The sequence below is a fragment of the Larus michahellis genome, chromosome 1 (genome assembly GCF_964199755.1).
Source record: "Larus michahellis chromosome 1, bLarMic1.1, whole genome shotgun sequence".
Lineage (NCBI taxonomy): Eukaryota > Metazoa > Chordata > Aves > Charadriiformes > Laridae > Larus > Larus michahellis.
Genome location: NC_133896.1, coordinates 205046644 through 205066492, shown reverse-complemented (window position 1 = coordinate 205066492; position 19849 = coordinate 205046644). Strand labels below are relative to the sequence as shown.

Sequence of the window (19849 nt, the reverse complement as noted above, 5' to 3'; positions counted from 1 at the left end):
CATTTTGCAACCTTTACACAAAAGAAAAAACAAAACCTAGTGAATAACCCAGCAGACAGTAGTCCTTTAAATAGCAGTCAGGCATTTCCCAGTGACATCCGTACACAAAGCTGAACAATCAATTAACGGGCAACTCTCACCCCTGATCACAGCGTGCTCCAATCAGCGCTAACAGCATCGCAAGCGGGAACAACCGGCAGGGAGTTTGAGCAGGTCTCAACAAAAACTCTGTAGTTAATATTAGAACAGTGTTATAGTGGACTGCCTGCCACACCAGCGGGGATGCCGGGGAGAAGAGTCACCTGGGGAGATCTCTGTGGCGATTTGTTTCTTCTCTGGCCATTGGAGAGTGTTTTTCCTTAAGGTTCTTCACCGCTCCTCTCTATTTCTTTTTTGGTTTTTTATTGTCATCGTAAGTAACTGCTACCATTAAAGTTGTCATTTGCCACCAAAATGTCTCATCATCCTTTGTGCACCAGGTCAGCTTGAAAATACTACTTCATATTGAAAGAAAGTACAGAAAATTCTTGCGCAAGGGGGCAGCAGCAAATTTATCAGTCACACCATACCTGAGCATTTGTATTACTGCAACGACCTCAACTTAAAGAACAAAAAGATTCAAAATCAGAAAATAATTTTCTGTACAGTGTCTTTTTGCAACAATGTATTTGTGTTAATCAAAACATTCTTAAAATTTACACCATTTTCTACAAAAAGTCACTGTGATAACTAAGCACCGTTATGCTACATAAAAAGAGAAATTATCAGTTGCCTCAAAGATTATCAAAAACTCCAAAAGCAGAACATTTATTTTGAAGAATACCAACAGGGACATGGGTATTATTCTTTTGGCTCAGCTGAAAAATTAAAAACTAAAAACACTGTACACTTCTGGTCTGTCAGGCTTTCAGGTTCACGCGACCCACAGCATCTAAACCAGAAACAGGTAACGAGCAATTAAACAATATCCTTGGTTTTAAAATATATTAGCAATACTTAACACGTTGGTGTTATTCTTAACATATGAAATATCCTTTAATGTAATTTATGGCTTATATAGTCCTTGACTGCAGGGATGTACTCATTCTTTCTTTTTGGTAAAGTCATATGGCTTCCACCACTGTGCAAACTGCAGCACCTTCTTCCTCTGATCCTCAAAATTCTGCCTGATTCCTTTTCTCCAGAGCCGCGGTTCCAAGTCCAGCATGCCACCAATGATTTCCTTTGCAAGTAGAACAAAGAGAGATCATGATAAGTGCAAAATTACCATTACTTAACACTATTTTACCATAGAATATAGAAATAGATATTTTCAAATGATTATTCGTCACTGCTTTCTTCAAGTGCTTTTTATTAAAACTGGAAATTCTGAAAAATACACCAACTCAAAAATTAGAACTGTAGCTGTTAGATGGTCGCCTTGGCAAAATTCTTTTAAGTACAGCTTAGCAATGGACTGCATAAACATCCTAACATTGCAAGACTGTTAATATATTAGTACATTTGTGACTAAAAAGAGAAAAGTTCAGAAAAAAAAGCTTTGCACTTTGCTCTTAACTCTTCTTGAAGTAAGTTATATTTCTCCCCAATCACTCTTAATGTTTTTGCAATATTGACTCTTTCAATAAGCGATTGCTGTGACATAATAAAGAGAGGAAGATTTACTGTGGCTCTTCCTATATATATATACTCTCTATACTACAGGGAGTAATTTAACCACATACGTATTATACTAGGAGTTGTCTGTGAGATTGTGTGTCTATGCACCCTGATTTATCCAAGCAGAAGCCAGTGCACCTATATGAAAATATTATGGCCATGGAACCCCCCTTTTTTTTTTCCTTATTCTTAAATAGATGCAAGCGTTTTCCATCTACTAGATTATATGTCAAGTATCTAGAGTTCCTATTAATTCAGAAGAAACATGGATACAGAATCTCATTCCGAGTATCAGCCAGTGAAGAAATCAACAGCTCCTTTATTCAACAGGCTAAGTTACAATGACTCACCAAGAAAAGCCAGCTAATAAACTGGGATAAGGTACATCAAAGTGACTGATCTGGCAGCATCTGTTTTAATTACTTAAATTATACAAAACAGAGTATAATTGGTAAATTGATCTTTTACACGACAATACCTTTCCAAAGTAATGAGGGAACTTGTGTTGATCTTCAATGATATGAGCAAATCCTCCTTGAAGGCCAAAGTCCACAGAAAAGTATGGTAATCCTTTAGGAACCTGTACACACAAAACCACATTTTTAGATGTTTATCAGACTGTAGGCATTTAGTTAACCCTGCCTCAATGAATTTGAAAGTGGTTTCACATTTTATTTTAAACCACCTCTCGGACCAAGTTATAAAATTGCTACAGAGAACAGGTAACAGGAAAGAACAACACACAACTAGATAAAAAGACACTGAAAAGATGATGACTGGGTGGCAGGACCTCCAGAAGACACCGCTACAGCACCAGGTAAGAGACAGGGAGGGACCAGGCAGCAGCACACACACTGAGCAAACGCCTTCCTGACTCCACAACTCCAAACTATAGGGGATGAGTAGAAATTTTAACATAATCACCAGCAAGTTGCATTTATTAAAGATGAAATGTTGTATGATAACAGGAAATACTTCCCCAGAGGAAATGTTGATACTCGGAGGAAGAGGAAACATCTCTATGGAGAATACACTACCAGAAATCCCCACTACATGACTGTAAATTATTATTAACTTGCCGAATCAGGTAATTTGATAATTCATTCAGCGTACAGAAGAGACGCTGGTTATCCTGCCACAAGGAAAGACCCTTCAGTCTGGCAGAGCAAGAAGTTCCTTGAAAGCAGATCCATTTATTGCTAGTAATTTCAATTGCTAGTATTTCAAGTAATTTCTGCTGTTTTCTGCAGCAAGTTATTTTCTGCTCTTTTAAATGTGGAGGATGTTCCTCTATAGATAAGACTTATAAAGCTTCAAATTCATAAGTATTTCCTCTGCTACAGTCCAAATAACTGCAATTTTCACAAGGCATGTTCCATATATTGCTTGAAAATTCAGTCTAAAAATACTTAAGATTTAATTTGGAGGGGCAGTATAGCACAGCAAGAAACATAAAACATTTTAAATGAACTAAAAAATTGTTATATAAGGAAAAAATGAGTTGGTGGCTGACACCTTAAGGAAAATGTCAGCTTTTTCTTATTTGTGTCTAGCAATGTATCGGGTCTGTCTGGGATGGAGTTCATTTTATTCACAGCAGCTTGTATGGTGCCGTGTTGTAGACTGGTGACTAAAGCAGTGTTGACGGCAGTGTTTGGGCTATTGCTGATCAGTGTCTGCTGGTGGGTCAGCTCTCCTGGCTGTGTCCTCCCCCAGCCCGATGCCCACCCCCAGGTCCCTCACTGCAGGGAGCGGACGGAGCAGCGGAGAAGGCCTTGATGCTGTGCAAGGGCTGGATGCTCAGGCTCTGCCTCTGGACACCACAGTCCCAATTTCTGCACACAATCTGCTCATTAGATGATGTCTCAGCCATGTCTGACCCTCCTTCCAGGCACCACCATCTCTTAATACAACTCTCCAACTTCCCAAAACCCAGCTCGGTTTCTAAACTGTACTTTCATACCTTCCTGAAGGCTACAGACATCTCTTTTACCCTAAAATAATGTTAAAATCACACAACTGTGTAACAATTTATACTCAGATACATTTTATTAATTTAAAAGAAGTGTTGTGACTTAATCTGGCCTACCTTCAAATGGGTATATAATACAGTCACAAAAATGTATGGCTAAGAAGGATTCTTAAAGAAATTGAGTGTCCTGATGTCTTACCATGTGTCAAGAAAATTATACTTCATTTATTTCTGACAGATGTTGGCTTTCCCTGTTCTGAAACACCAATGAGCAGATGATGTCCAAAACATACCTATTTTGTTTTCCATTTATATCCATCTTAAGTTTTAAGTCTTCCCTAGGTCCTTGCTAAAAATTAAATTATTTCCTTCTTGTCTGTACCCAATAGTGCTAGAGAACAACTATATTCTTTGAAACAATCTCCTATATACAGAAAACTACCATCACATCACCACTGCACCCATTTCAGTCTTTTCTTTCTTAGACCGCACAACCACTAAAGCACTTTCTTTAGTTAAGTTTTCTAACCTCTGCTCTCCTCCAACTCTCTTAAAATGCGATGCGCAAAACAAGACCCAAATTTTCCAGGTGAAGCCTCACCATAAGGAGACCCATAACTGACTCCCATTACATTTATATGACTTTTCAGCTTATGCAGCAGAAAAAAAATTGTCTTTTTGCTATATTTGCTACCACTGTTGGCTTAGTTCAAGAGTCATCACAACATACAAAACCTCTCCTGCGATACAGCCACCCAAGCCCCTACTTTTCTGCATTTAATTTCTCTCTTTTTGTCATATCAGGCTTCATGTCTCATTACTAAAACCCATTTTCTCTTCCTCCTAAACTAGGATTTTTTTAGTGCAAAGGTGCTACGTTTATTAAAAGATACTTTTGGAAATTAAATGTTACTACATAGCAGTAATCTACTTATGGTAAAGTCTATATACCACACATCTTTCACTTTAATTTTAAAACGATGGAACAATCTTTGAACCTAACAGCCTCAGCATTATTCCTTTAATACTTGCATATACAAAGATGTTTCAGTTTAGACAGTGTACCGTTCCCTGGTTTTAGAAAAAAAAAGATTTATAATGCTATTTATATTTACGCTTCATAAGCTTAGCAACACAAAAGGCTGTTATAGGTCAATGAAAAAAGACACATCATATTTTTTCCAAGAAAGTAATTTGCAAATCTTTGATCTACCTTAATTATTAAAGTTAATCAAGAAAATTATGCTGGTACATGTCCTCAAAATGCCAGCTTTGTTCTCAACCAATGCTCGCAGCTCAGCCCACCTTTTGTTGAAATAAATGGGAATCTTTTCCCTAATGTCAGTTAGGAGTTCAGTCAGACTTTTAGTTCTCATCATGCCCATGCCATCTCCTGAGCCACTAATCTAATTGTGTTCCCTTTCTTCTCTCTTTGAAACAGTTAATAACAAAAAAAGATGAGAAGAATTTGCTGAGAAATTCTGTGTTCAATACATTTCATTACTTACAGATTTCCGAACATCTTTTGAAGAAAGATCAATTAACTTCTTGTTCACGGACCACTCTTCATCAGACTCCATTATAGCTTTCTGTAAAATCATTTTATCTAAATGTGAAAACAGTCCTTCATAGAACAAGCAAAGAACTAACTTTTCAATGTAGTGAAGTGCATTGCACTGCAAGTACCAATTATTGCTTAACAAAGTAACCTTATTTTTGGTAATCTTTCTGATTTCCAGAACATACACACTTCATAAAGGCATCGTATAATATCCTCAAACTCACTAAGTTCCTCTTTTTATTTTTTTTTAAATTTAACTTCTGCCTGACACAAATTATCTCTAACAAGTTTAAACTAAAAGGTCACGTTTTCTTTTTACTAAGCTCATACAAAACCTCTTATGAATTCATTACATTAGATTAGCATTTTTTCCTTTTTTTTTTTTCTTTTTTTAAACCCTAAGAAGAGAATCCAGCTTAGAAGGCTGACTGCGCTTAAAAACCTTTTAAGCTGCCTCTGTATCCGTCATACTATGGAAGTGAGTATAGGGTAGCAGAATGCACATACCTTTTAAATTTCATTTGCTTTATGTTTTAACGGTGGACAATTCTGAAAGTTTTATGCAAATGACATTGCATTAAATCTTGTACTTTGTCTTTTCTTTAGTATTCAGACAAAACACAAGTTTTACCAGCACTTGAAGCATAGCAATGAAATCAACCAGGTGGAGAGTATCAAATATGGTAGAAGTTACTGCATTGCTGTTCATCATACTGATTGTTACACTTCATCAAAAACCAGAAACTGTTTCAAAGAACAAATAACATAATTCACTTGTAAAAGGTAAATCATGATCCCAAAGGCCTCAGTTCCAGGCAGAAGCTTCAACAAGTTTCTCCTTACAGAGTCAGTGGAAAGAGACCAGAAGAGCTATTGAAGAAATATCTATCATGCTGCCTAACATTCATCATAAACCTAAGACACAGGTAAAATTTGGGTCTACTGAAATAAGATGTGAATGAAACATAATACATCAGTATTTCTTAAAACAGTGGACATTATTTACCCATTTTATGCTTGCCAAGGCACGTGTATGGGGTTTTAAGTTTATACTACAGGACTTAAGTGAGAAGTATTGTAATTCTTGCAGCACTTCAAGAAACTACTCATCTTCTCTCATCTTTTTTACATTTTTTCAGTGCAGTCAGGCTTGAAGCAACTGCAGTGATATGCAGCTCTTCCACTGACTACTTGAAAAACAGAATTACCTCACAGGACTTGTTTTCAGATCAAGGAATAGGATCAAAGAATGGATCAAGAAGTAGGATCAAAGAATCCATCTTTTCAAAAATCGTACTTGAATATCAAAAAAAGTTTTCCAGAAATAGATGAATTATGATAAATACATTCAAATGACCTAGAGAAAAAACATTTTTGTGTACCTTAAAGTAGATTGGAGCCATATCTCCTACTTCTTTTGGAAGAGGAATGCATTCGTATACCATGTGATACCTTTTCTTCATACTCATGTTTGTTTCTAGGAACACACAGTCCAAGTCTTTAGCTTCAAACATTTTCACCAATGCATTTCGGAACATCTGTTTAAAGAAAAAAACAAACATATAATTTGGATTAACTTTACAATGCTTTCAGATATAATATTTTACATTATTTCACTAACATATTTATTCATAATAAACTCATAATAAAATGGGTAACAGCAGCAATCATACTAGGAAGATTCCATATTATTCAACAATTTAATATGAACTATATTTCCTACAATACAAACACAGGAAGTCTAGAAAACAATTGTGAAATATGCATTATATTAACACTGCGCTGCAGTTTTAATAAATAGTGCATATTTTTATAGTAGAAATTAAAACTATGTTGAACTCCATAACTGATGCTCCATAGAACAACATGGCTTTAACAGTAGGTCCCCAGCTTGCAATTTCTGAGAAGTTAATGTCTTGGTTTGTGTTGACACCAGATATCATTATCCTTCCACTATTCCTTCCAATTACACAGTTGTTTTTTTTTTAAAATGACATTTCCACTAGGCACGCTTGACCTTTAAGGAAAATACTAACATTGTCTCAAAAGAAAGCCATGGCTATAACCACCACCTTCCCTGTAGAGAAGCTAACCAAATGTGAGACTGTAATACATATGGTCTCAATGTACACGTACCAGTTCCTGTTAGAGATTAGGTACTGCACCTATTCAAAGTGTATTTCAATTTATAATTTTGCTAGGTCCACCATCAACCAGGGCCCTGCACACGTTCAATAGGCTCTGCAGACTTTCCTGCCTGACGAAGCTCTGGCTGCCCATGCAGATGGGCAGCTCTGACACAGGGCAGCTCTAAGCTGGGATCAAACACAGTGGAAACAGCCAAGGAAAAGAAAAAAAAGAAAAGAAAAAAAAAAAGAGGTGTGAGAAGTGAGGGCCTGGCCCCACCCTTCACTCAGGAGCTGCAATTAAGCTCAGGCCTACACTTTTGGTCCTTGCTTGAGGTAAGTTTCAGGGACACCTGTGCCCAGCCATGTGCCTGCCTGATCTAGACCCTGCCTTGACCTTCAACCTAACACCGCTGCAGACCTGTCTGGCCATCACTGGGCTGTGGCTGACCCTGTCTACCATCACGGGACCTGCTCTTCTCCCGGCTTGGGTACCATGGGACTGCGCCTTGTCAGTGAGGTGGTTTCCCCCACCTGCCTTGCCCATCACCTTCCACCCCTGCTTTGCCTTCCCTGCGGAGCAGCCCATTTCCCAACAAAATGTTGGGAAGGACTATTACAGTTGCTACCCTGCAATATCAAGTGAAATACAAACCCACTGAAAAGCCCAGAATATCTGCAGGTGTTAGCTAGCGTTTCCCAGACTGCAATTTCTCGTTTTTAAATACATTGCAGTTCTCCTCCAAATTCTGAGCAGCAAAACATCAAGGATAATTAGCACTGGAAAGGGCAAAACCATTCATAAAAGCAAATAAGAGGACTTGGCTTATGCTCGAATGCACACGACACTGATGCATGTAACGGTTTAAGCAATAGAGAACATGTAAAAATTTATATCTTTTCATATTAAAAAAATTACATGCATATTTACTTTGGCAAGTGAGAACATCAGTCCGAGACACACAATATCATAGAATCATAGAATCTTCATGGTTGGAAAGGACCTTTGAGATCATTGAGTCCAACCATGCACACGCAAAAAAAAAAAAAAACAACACACACACCAAAAAAAACCCAACAACCTACAATCTCTGCCACTAGAGCATGCCCTGAAGTGACACATCTAGACGTTTCTTAAACACCTCTAGGGATGGTGACTCAACCACCTCCCTGGGCAGGCTGTTCCAGTGCCTGACCACTCTTTCAGCAAAGTAATTCTTCCTAATATCTAATCTAAACCTCCCCTGCCTCAACGTCAGACCATTTCCTCTCGTCCTGTCATTATTTACCTGGGAGAAGAGGCCAACACCCACCTCTCTCCAACCTCCTTTCAGGTAATTGTAGAGGGCAATGAGGTCTCCCCTCAGCCTCCTCTTCTCCAAGCTAAACATACCCAGCTCCCTCAGCCTCTCCTCATATGACTTGGACATTTAACATATGACAATCTGTTAAATTCAAGTGCCTAAAGGCATACAGTATAAAAGAACCTTTCTTGCTTTACTCCAACATATCTTAATATAAATATCCCAGCAAAAATAGTTACCTAAAACATGTGCTCGATACAACATTTTATGAATATTTAAAAGTGTGATAAATTTTTTTTCCCCCTACAGCAATATAAAATATGGCTCTGGCATCAGAGTTTAGTTTAGCCACTGAGTAAATGTATGCTTATACTCTTGCTAAAATTTTCAAGACTTCCTCCTACTGAATTACATAGAAGCTGGAAAAAAAAAAAAATATCTGTGCCACTCACCTCCCAAAGTAATTTGTTGCAAGGAAATGTTTAAACTGCCTATGAATGTATTCACAGGGTCAATGGATAACAGTTTTACCAACCAGTTGCCTTTTCTAGGAAGGAAAAGACTAGCATTGAATACAGGAACTGCATTTGCTTCTTTTCTTTATCTTATTTTCGTTCTCATACAAATTTGGAAAAATTGTCATCTATTTAATTAAAAGAGGTTAGGATAAATAGAAGATATTGAATAAACATATTTATCACTTTTCCCCATGCTCTGTTGTTCTTCCTGATCCCTATTTGTTGCACTTACTTGCTTCTTATTGAACTCAAGTGGGCATTTCTGTCATATACAAAGGAACTCCTTCCACATATTGCTCGGGAGGAGCATAATTTACTATGAAACATTGTACGAAAATTACGTCAGCCATGAGAATCAATGTGGGGAGCAAATTTGGAAAGTCAGAGAATTCATTTGCCAGGCTTGAGGCACCATCAACATTACTTAAACCATTTCAAACTCATGAACTAACATGCTTTTAAATCTAATCAACTGCAAGCGATGAAGACTTTCTCTAGTCTGAAATAGTATCCAGTATTTTGATATAAGGGGTTCCAAGTTGGTTTCCTCGTAGTAATCCTGACGGCGGAGCGGGAAGACCAATCACTGTTAATCTCTTAGTCAGAATCTTGTTACATTCCTCCCTTGATTTTCCTTTTCCAAAGAAAACAGAACTCAAAAAACTTCAAAATGTCTTCATAAGAGTTGGAAAACATGACCCATCGTGCTTGGCGCTTTATTGTAATGATTCTTTTCAAAAAAGTAGGAAATTGGATTCTAACAGGGACCTCACTGACTTGAAGGAGATCGTTCTCTCTCAATTGACATCCCCCCAGAATCCAGATTATCTTCAACAACCTGAAGATATGTAAACAACGTATCTTCAGCTTGTGCTTCGTTTTAAGTGATCTTTCTGCCCTGACGATCCCCAGCGCTCCCAAGGGAATCTAAACTGCCAAGACAGTTATTCCACTTTCTGTAAGGGATCAGCTGTACCTACATCCTCCCCAAGAGATGTTCCTCTAACATCGTTTCAAAGACCTCCAACAACAGAGGTTCTGCAGCATTCCAGGCCACTTTTGCTAGTGTTTATAAATGAGAACTTCTCTTCAGTGTTTACCCTGCATCTCCCTTTTTCAATTTTTTGACCACTAATTTTCATCCATCGCATGAGAATATTCTACCCCTTAGTGGAATTAGAAAAGAGCTGCCAGGCTGGAAACTAGGGAAACAGGTACTTCTAAGAAGTGTGTTGTTACACAGAACAACATTATTTTACAAAAATGTTAGAACATGAGACAGCTTCTCAGCTGACCTGGATTTCTTCCCAGATCTCTTCATCCAAAAGAGTGGCTGCAGTGTGGTGCTGTAGAGGGGCTATCAGGCAGTGACCTTCAGTAAGGGACTGGTAGCTTGGTAGAGACAAGTATACCTATAAAAAGCAAAGAAAAACTGAGTGCCTATTTTTCTAGCGTTAAAAACGTTCCCATTGCTAAGGCTAAGAAACATATCATTTGCTAAAATTCAAACCAAAAGAAGCCGTTACCTTCTAATTACAGCAGGGTATTGGTAATTTTAGTGTTTTTAAAAAGGTCCCATTATCTATCAGTAGCTCCAATGAGCTAGTAGTATCCAGACCACCAACATGGCAGTAATATCAGCCTTAATAGACCAACCAGTATCCTATTACGAAATCACATTGTTCAGTCCATTAGAATACATTTTTTTATATAGTTATATATAACTGTATGCATTTTTCATGAAATACAATATATAAATGCATACAGATACAGATATATCTGTATATTTATCTATTAGATATACATATATATATACACACATAAATACATATCTGTATGCATTTTTTTTATATATATACATATATATAAAAAAATAAGTGTGACGTACCATAATACATATCTATGCATTTAATTCCTTGGCCTATAAAAAGTTTCAAATCAAATGACAAACATCAATAATTAAGAAAAATTTTGGAGAAAGAAAGACGACAAAGCCAATACTGAAGCATTTCATATGTTATAAATACAAACATTTATGCAATTTTTAAAAGCATTACAGAAACAAGAAGTTTCCCCAGACAAAACTTTTGTATGTTTGAAAGGATTTTAGGCTTAAAAATTGAATTCTCCACTTAATCTTCTTTGAAATGATTGAGATACATTTCTTCACCAGTTCAAATTTCCTCCAGGGCAGTGTGATTTAGTCTTCCACAAATCCACCTACAGTCTAATCTCTGCACTCAGATCTTTCATTACGGCTCCTGTCTTCCAGAAATCCACAAGGCCGAATTTCTGATATCAAAGCTTTATAATTCACAACAGATTTAGATCTTTTTCTCCCTCACCCTTGAGGAATTTGTGAAATCAATTGGAAGGGCAAAGAAAATAAGATGCAGAACAATAAATCATTTCATAGAAGCAATTCCGTTCTTAATCGTAGGCACTCTAACATTAACACTGCCTTCCTTTACTTCTTTTTTATTTTTGCATTTGTGTTAAATTGCTATTTTCTTACCTTGGTGCCAATTGCAATAATAAGATGTTTAGAAAGTTCACTGCTATCAAAGCAGTATGGGCACTTTTCCATGCGTGCAGCAAGCTGCTGGTGCTCACGTATTGCTTTTCTTCTTTGTATTTCTTCCTCTTCCCCACTGCGCGCTCTTTTGGCTGCTTTGGAAACAAACATGTCATCCAGAGTGTAGTACTCTCTGTCAGTTTTTTCCATAAACTGAAAAGACACACAGAAAAAATTGTGTGTATATAAGCAAAAAAAAAAAAAATGCTTAGCTCTTTGTTTTATCCTTTATTGAGAAAAGCCTAAAGTACGTAAGCGGTAGCATTGCTTCCTTCCATATGGCATCGCAACACACACAATCATCAGGTACATCTCCAGAGAGCAGTCACACACACACACTCCCAGACAGCATAGGTATTAAAATATAGATGTGTCACAGCAGTGAGAAGAGTATATTACCATATTCCATCTCGAGTTAAGTGCTAGGTATTTCAATATTATCTTGACATAACTTCAGCTTTAAACAGATGCACAATTTTTTAAATCATATATAACCGTATGTTTTATTTCAGTCTTCCCCCTCCTCCTCCTCTCCTATTATGACTATCGCTATCCATTAAATCATCTCTTGTGAAATAACTAGACCATGACTCTGTACCTCATACTCATATTCTGGGAAAACATGCTAAGAGTTATTTCTACCAAGTGAACAGTAGTAAGCCATTTTGTGAAGAAAACAGTCTTTGTCTTCAATATTTAGTCTTTCTTGAGAGACGTGGATAACGAATACAACTAGCACTTTACCAGAAACAAGGTTGAATGATCCACAGGTTTTTTCTTTGCTAATTGCTACATTTTAATTAAATAAGCCATATTTAAAAGGAAACTCTGAAAATACTAGATTTGTTATGCCTCAGGGTCAGTGGTATCTTACAGGGCCTTATTGGTGGAAACACACACAAACTGGATATGTCTCACCTAGGCGGTATTTGGGAGGGACAGAGGCAGAACACTTATATATATTTAGTACTAGGCTTTATCAATCTTTTATTATTTTGATGACAAACAAATTCCATGGTGTCTTGATTGTAAAGATTAACTTTTTTAAGGATTTAGGAAAGTACTTCTCCATTTTCTGCTTTGGCTGCTCTACACGACTTCAAATTACGTGCCATTAATACCATAAATATTCAACGCGTATAGCTAAAGCAAATGTAAAAAGAATTCAAAAGAATTCTTTCAAGTTTTTCTCTTTAAATTAAATCCCAGTGCTGCGATATTTTTATGCTATACTTGACTGTAATTTTACCTTGAACAGTTTCAGTAATCTCCTTATCAAAATGACAGGGAGAAAAAAAAAAAAACCCACAACACAGTACACTATACACATTTCTTGATATTGGAGGTGCTGGTCCTTCAGAGTCTTGGCAGATTTATGTATGAGTAGTTTTGCTCCAAGAATTGCTAAGGAAATGGTAGAAGTGTCATCACAACAAATCCTTGTATTTTAGGACACTGACTGGGGTAGCCATAGCAAAGGACTAATGTCAGCTGCAGGCATTTTGAAGGCGTGCTGTCATAATTGAAACATAGTCTCCAAATAAGAAAAAAATCACCCAAATATCCCACGTGTAGTTTGTGTAGATAACCTGACGTGAAAAGAATTTAAGACTTTATTTTGTAGTGTAGATAACCAACTTCCCCCCGAAAAACACAGACAAGAACTTTTGCTTTTCCTGAACGTTGCAATTCTCTAACACAGACCGGTAGCTTATTTAGTATATGCTCAGTACTTCATTACCAAACAACTGAGGAGCAGCCTCCTTAATATTACTTTATTTAGCTGTAATACATTTAACCGCTGATGTGCGTTTCCTACTGGAAGCCACTGCAGACTAAAATGAACAGTTCAATAGCTCAACTCTCTTCTTGTTCTGTTTTACTAACATGCTGTAATCTATATTTAAAACAAAAGGGAGATTCCTGAGCCATAGAAAAAAATATTTAGTGGTTTGGGTGTCAAAAATCATTGTCATACAAGCATAAGAAAGGTAAAACTGGAGCTTCAACAGAAGAAACACCAATAAGCAGTACTTTTTGTTTTGTTATTAACAAAAGTACCATGAGAATGGAAATAAACATGAAACAATACACCTGGCTGACTACAAAGAAAAGGAAGAACTGAAATCGAAACACCTCAGATATCAGGAATACCACATGCAGCACAGAATACCATTACTATTTTGCTTTGGTTCCACTTAGAAGTAGTCATGGAAATTCCTGGTTATCTATGACCTCTTTTAAATAGTAGCACTTTTCGAAACACCTTAAAAACACTCTACAGATCCTTTTATAAAGGTCCCTTATGTCACAGGAACACAAGTCAAGAATTTTGTCTAGTGATGAAATAAATATTAATCTTATTAAATGGGCTGGATGACATCTTTCTTCAACAGTGGATAAAGCGCTATATACAATAAGATACCTGGGACCCAAAAGAGAATGCTCAACTAAAAAGCAGTAAACTTTAAAGAAGTACGTGCTGCCTAAAGACAGATTTGGTTTCTCCTGTTAGTGTCACGACCAACAGAAGATCAGTGTATTTCAAAAGGTAATTCAGTAAGACCAAAAAGAAATTATGTTGCTGTTCTTCAGGATTTATACTTTTCTGCATCATGTTCGACACAATATGAAAAAAATATTCATAATTCAATGACTGAAACCTAGCAGTAGGTCTGATGCAACATGAAGTCTAATAGATGACCTTAAGTGGAGTCAAGTCATCTTTTCTAAGTCAGGAGACTTAGAAAAACAAGCTACAAATGCAACACACACACACACAAAATGGAAAAGGAAAAAACAAACCAACAAATAGCCACTGGCGAAAGTTGGAGTCACACAACAAAATGGTGAGAAAGATTCCCCAGTTGCACCAGAGTTCTCCTAGTGCTTCCAGGAAATCCAACAGTACTGTTTCAGGATTCAAAATTAAAAGTCCTCAAAGTGAAGGGAAACAGTAGAAAAGATGAAATAATATCTTCACTTCTGATATTACTGAACAGACTACATGCATTCAAGGTAAGCTCCTCGTGCAGCCTGGATCCCGCCCAAGGTCTATGCATCAGGCTACAGTAAGTCAGTGGGGAATCTTAAACTAAATTTTGGATTTTTCCTGGAAATAAAAAGATGCGCAGAAGAGTTCTTCATGCAGCTAGAGGCCATGGGAGCCAGACAACATTGCACTTCTGGTTTAAGATATAATATATGTTGGTCAACAGAATTAGATGAAGCACATTGAGGAAGGAAGTAAAATAAACATACGGTTACTTTGGAGAAGTAAGGAACAAGAAAAGGTAGGTAGCAATGCAACATTTTGGGGAGAGAAACCACAGTAAAGGGATGTTTAGATAAGGAGTATTCACAGATCAGGTTCAGATTACCTCTACCACAGAGCCTCTACCAGCAACAAAATTACAGATCCCATTGCAGTGCTAACAAATAACAAAAGGTAATAACGAATGCAAAGCAGTTCAAGAAACCAATACCCCAGCTTCAAAGACATTAAACAAGTGCTTGAAACAAGCAGAGTATAAGAAAAACGTTACTTTAAACATTTTAATCTGCTTGTGCAATAAAAAAGCCTAGTAATTAATAATTCATGTCCAACTGGATGCTCTTCAAGTACCACACGCTTCCCTTGCTGAAGAAAAACAGACAAGGACAAAGCGGAAAAATGAGGAGGTATTTTTTCCCCCTTTTTCACACCTTTAAGGAGAAGTTTATGAGACCTTTATTCAAGTCTTAAGTCTAGCACACCAATGCACAATCCAATTATATTCCAGTTCTGAGACAGAGAGACCAAGTCACAGATGGTCACCCTATCCCTGAATCTTCATTTCTTGCCATTTTATCTCATCCTTTAGGTGACTTTAAAAGAGTGTTAAAACGGAATACACTGTCACCTCCAAAAACAACAGTCAGGAAAGGAGTAAGAATTTCTTTGCAGCTCCTGTACTGCCACAGTGTCCTTCCAACATACCTCAGAACAGTTCAGGAAGTACAGAAACCTAAAAACAGGCAAAAATATGATCCAGCAAGAACTGTATGTTCCTACTGAAATAAAATATGATATAAGTGGGAAATTCCACTCAGCAATATTTTCTGCCTTAAAAACAAGCAAAAACCCACTAAAGATGCTTAGTCTGCAATATTGGAATAGCAGCAATGAACATGACTGACACACTCTTTGTCAGTAGTAAGGGAAAAAATATACATATTTTTCTAAGGGCATAATTTCTTAAATATCATCATCTTTTGAATCCTACAAGTGCCAAATATCAATGTGTCAGAACTGAAATAAAATAAAATGTAGCTGCTACCATGGCTGACTAGAGCTACTGCTACTCTAAATATTGGCCTTTTTGAAAAGTTATTTGGGAAAAACATGGAAATTCTCTTTCAAAAAATTTATACTCTTTTACAAGAAGGTGCCCAGTGTGTTCTGCCAATTGCATTATTTCACTATAACAAAATCTCTCCAAACAAGTTAAAGGGGAATTGAAAGCACAAGAAGAGAGTGTTCTCCAAACTGCCAGAAGGAAAGCAAGTAATCACTTAAAAACTGATTTCTTTCATACATATCTTCTTCCATACAAAAGACAGAACTAGTACAAATCCAAAGAAGGAACTATGCTGATGTATTAGATTCACTGGAAAGCTGCTGTTCTGCACCAGCTGAAGCATCACACCTGTTAAATGTGAAAGTCAATGCGTGCTGGAAGTTGTGTGCTTAGTTCCTCCCCGTGCTGGATGCTGTGCTCACTCTACTTCAGGTGCCGCCCAGCGATCAGAAAGAAGCAGGTAGTCACCCTTCGTATATCGTGTTTAAGTTGGGATGTCCTAAAAAACCACCACTGAACTGCCCAAAGTTAATAGAAGAAATTCAGACATTTGTAAAGACAATGCACCTGAAGTTCTTGTTTGTACCAGACACTGGTCAAAACCAAGAGCTAACCTAAACTGATGTTCTCATAAGACAGATCACCTCCACAGTCCCTTGCCTTCTCTTTCCCATTTCACTTTTTTGCTCTGGGCTCATCTGACACATTCTTCCTTCGTACGTGCTCTCTGTTTTCCAACTTTTCATTCCCTTTTGGCAAGCACCAGTTAACCAGAGAATACACAGGCAGCTTTAGGACTCTTAGCACCAGGCAAAACGACATGCCTCGACACCTGGTGTAATTGTACAACCGCGACATTTCTACCATCCATCTGACGAGGGATCTGTTTTGAACAACTAGGATGCAGTTTTGGTTTAGCCAACAGGGACGGCATCACAGTTTTGCTTGCCCTGGCCAAGAAAGGCCTGTAATACACAAACATTTAAACAGCAGTCAGGGAAGGCATCCAAGCTTTCAGGAGCAGATAAAAATCATCCATAGGGCACTCATTTGGATAGATCTAATGTGTGCAAATGTGGCGAAAACGCAAAACAGGGAGAGAGCTGGTTAACCATTCAGCACAGGAGTTCAGAAAGAGATCGGCATCTGACTATGCAGAAATGAGAATGATTTGAGAGAGGGGAAAATTACAATGTTGTATTTGCTGAAGAAATCATTAACATTATAATTAGCATGAATAATATGAATATATTACACGAATAATTTGGTTATATAACATTCTTTTCATAAAATAATTCCTGTCTTTTTTCATTTTTTACATTACTGAAGCCATTACGCACCTTGGCACGGGGCTACCTCCAAAGGTAACGCTTGTCGGTCTGTGTCAGGTACGCTCCAAGCGTTCAGAATGATGGAACTGTATCTCATAGCTTAATTTTAAAGTGATTCTGATTTTCTTATTGCTACAGTAAAACCCCTGGAGTCTTATACACTGATGGCTGCCTACACGCTCCATCTGAAGCGCGCTGCATGCTGCGTCCCTTATCTCTCCCTCCGCTGCTATTACTTGCTCTTGGGGTGCGCCCTTTGGAAAGAAAGCCCTACGAAAAATTTAGTATCGTTGTGATACCAAAAGGAAACCTCAAGAGACAGAGCTCCTAATCATCGGGGATTATTCCTACACAACACCCCAAGTACACTTTTTTCCCCCTCTTCAAATTTCCTCTGAAATTTGGGGATGAAACAGGAAATTCCATTATATGCAGTTATGGTGATAAAAATATACCTGCGTCTTTCTAGTGGGGGTTATTTTCAGCTTTGTTGTACACGTATTTTCTGCTTATTTTCTTGTTCTATTTTATATGCAACTATTGAACTGCTTTTCCTGTTTTCTCACTAACGCAATCATAGTTAAAGTTGCTTCCATATAAGCTAATAAAAGTGCATCTGCTTGGAAAATTTGTGGAAAAAAGTCTATAGATTGTATAAAACATATCAGTTTGGTTTTAAATTGTCATGGCAACACTGACGTCTTCAACTTTAAATGACAGAGTTAATATTTGTGGAATGTTGTACTCATAGTATATTTTGGGAAGCTGCAATAAAGAAGAATAAACTATTATTTTAGAATATAAACCTGAGTGACATATGAATGCATCTCCTCACATTTAAATTCATTAAGCATTTAGCACTTATTGTTTACACCAGAGTCACCCCAGAAAACAGACTTTCTGATCTCAAATAGTGTTTACTCAAGCCAAACCAAGGCAGAATTTTATGATGTTAATTTTATTAAAACTCCTGTCTCCCTACGACCCCAGACATCTGAATTTGTAGGTTTAGTTCAACATATAATTCAGCATATAGGCATTCCCCAAACCTATCATCACAGTGAAATAAGTAAGATTTTAAACACATAGTATTAAAGGATTTTAATATATTAACGCACAGAGTGCTTTTAAGGCCTATGTTTCTGACAGGAAAATATTATGAATCCTGCTGATGAGCAGGGTAGTCCAGGGCTACCTTGGAGCAGCAGAAGCCAAAAATAAACAAAGAGTAGAGTACTGCTCAATGGTTAGGCACCGCACTCCTTCTGGCTTCAGTTATTTGAAATGAAAACTATAGGTTTTGCTATAATTAGTTATTAGGACAGAGAAAACTTTATATGCAAGACAATGAAATTAAATGTAAGCCAAACAAAATACCTTCACCACTGAATGCTGCTATTAAAAGTGCAATTAGCATTTAACCTTAGAGTTATCCCTGGATGTAACTTAAATGCCTAGAAAAGACTGTCCTGCACAAGTCTTCATTTGCAACATATCTTCTAATTTTAACATAATTCAGGAAAATCGCCAAATGCTTATGCAGTCATTTCATAGCAACTGCATCTAACAGTTTCTTCTTTTCCCAGGTTTTCTTTCTGAATCCAGCTGTCACTGCTCTTGATTTGTTTCCACATGCAGGAACAGCTTTGCCTTTGTGTCTACACAATATACACAGAAAGTTGTTTAGTGCATTGAACTGAAATGTAGCGTAACGCAGAACAAGGTGTTTGAAATTATTTTCTCTTGGGTTTTCATATTAATTTTTTTACAGCAAACCATGCACATGCGTTAAGTAAATGTAAAAAGCAACAGTGCACCAGAGCTTTTTTAGAGTTTTATCGTGTCTATTAAATACTGTGCTGAATGGATTCACCATGTGAAAAAAAGAGAAGAAAAAGCTTCATTACATAATAGTAGCAGCAGCAACAGTCTGCATTTTTCACTTTACCTTTTAAAATGTTTCTAGACTATTATTGTGGTTTATGGTGATGAAAATGCAAAGCTGTGCAACAGGCAGGTTGGCACAGCAAGTAAAACTGATAAGGCTGAAAGCAATTTTCCATTTTACAGACTTCAGAACCAAAGAAAGGCAAATTCCCTTTTTGCAAACCTATAATACCAGCATACCTCTTTACTAAATCCATAAATGAAGGTCAGCATTATTAATATAGTTCTGTAATTTTTTATTGCTTAGGATTACTGTAGAGGTTTTTTAAATAAAATGAGTTTATGGCCAAAATTTAAATGGTGTGAAGAACAATACAAATTAATCTTCCTCACTTTCTTTCAGTAAAATGTAATCAAAAATTAAAAAAGGACTTAGAAATCATGCGTACAAATAGAAGGTAATTACTATTGAGGTAATGTTCTAGAAATCAGCCTCTATACACCCACAAGCATCTATTGACATAACTGAAAGGATTACATAAGTCTTAACAGCATGAATTTGGGAAAACTGAACTT

The 19849-nt window shown here is 37.0% G+C and overlaps 1 protein-coding gene across 1 annotated transcript in view; it reads right to left on the bottom strand.

The window, feature by feature from the left end:
- Positions 1 to 524: 524 nt before the first annotated feature.
- The window catches only part of CWF19L2 (CWF19 like cell cycle control factor 2), a 77211-nt gene continuing 57886 nt past the window's right edge, over positions 525 to 19849 (bottom strand). Inside the window, exons 13-18 of the mRNA XM_074570351.1 lie at positions 11656 to 11868; positions 10436 to 10552; positions 6575 to 6730; positions 5140 to 5220; positions 2138 to 2239; positions 525 to 1222 (exon numbers count right to left, since the gene is read on the bottom strand). Coding sequence (XP_074426452.1) covers positions 1082 to 1222; positions 2138 to 2239; positions 5140 to 5220; positions 6575 to 6730; positions 10436 to 10552; positions 11656 to 11868 — 810 coding nt within the window. The 3' untranslated portion in view covers positions 525 to 1081. The remainder of the gene's footprint in view (positions 1223 to 2137; positions 2240 to 5139; positions 5221 to 6574; positions 6731 to 10435; positions 10553 to 11655; positions 11869 to 19849) is intronic.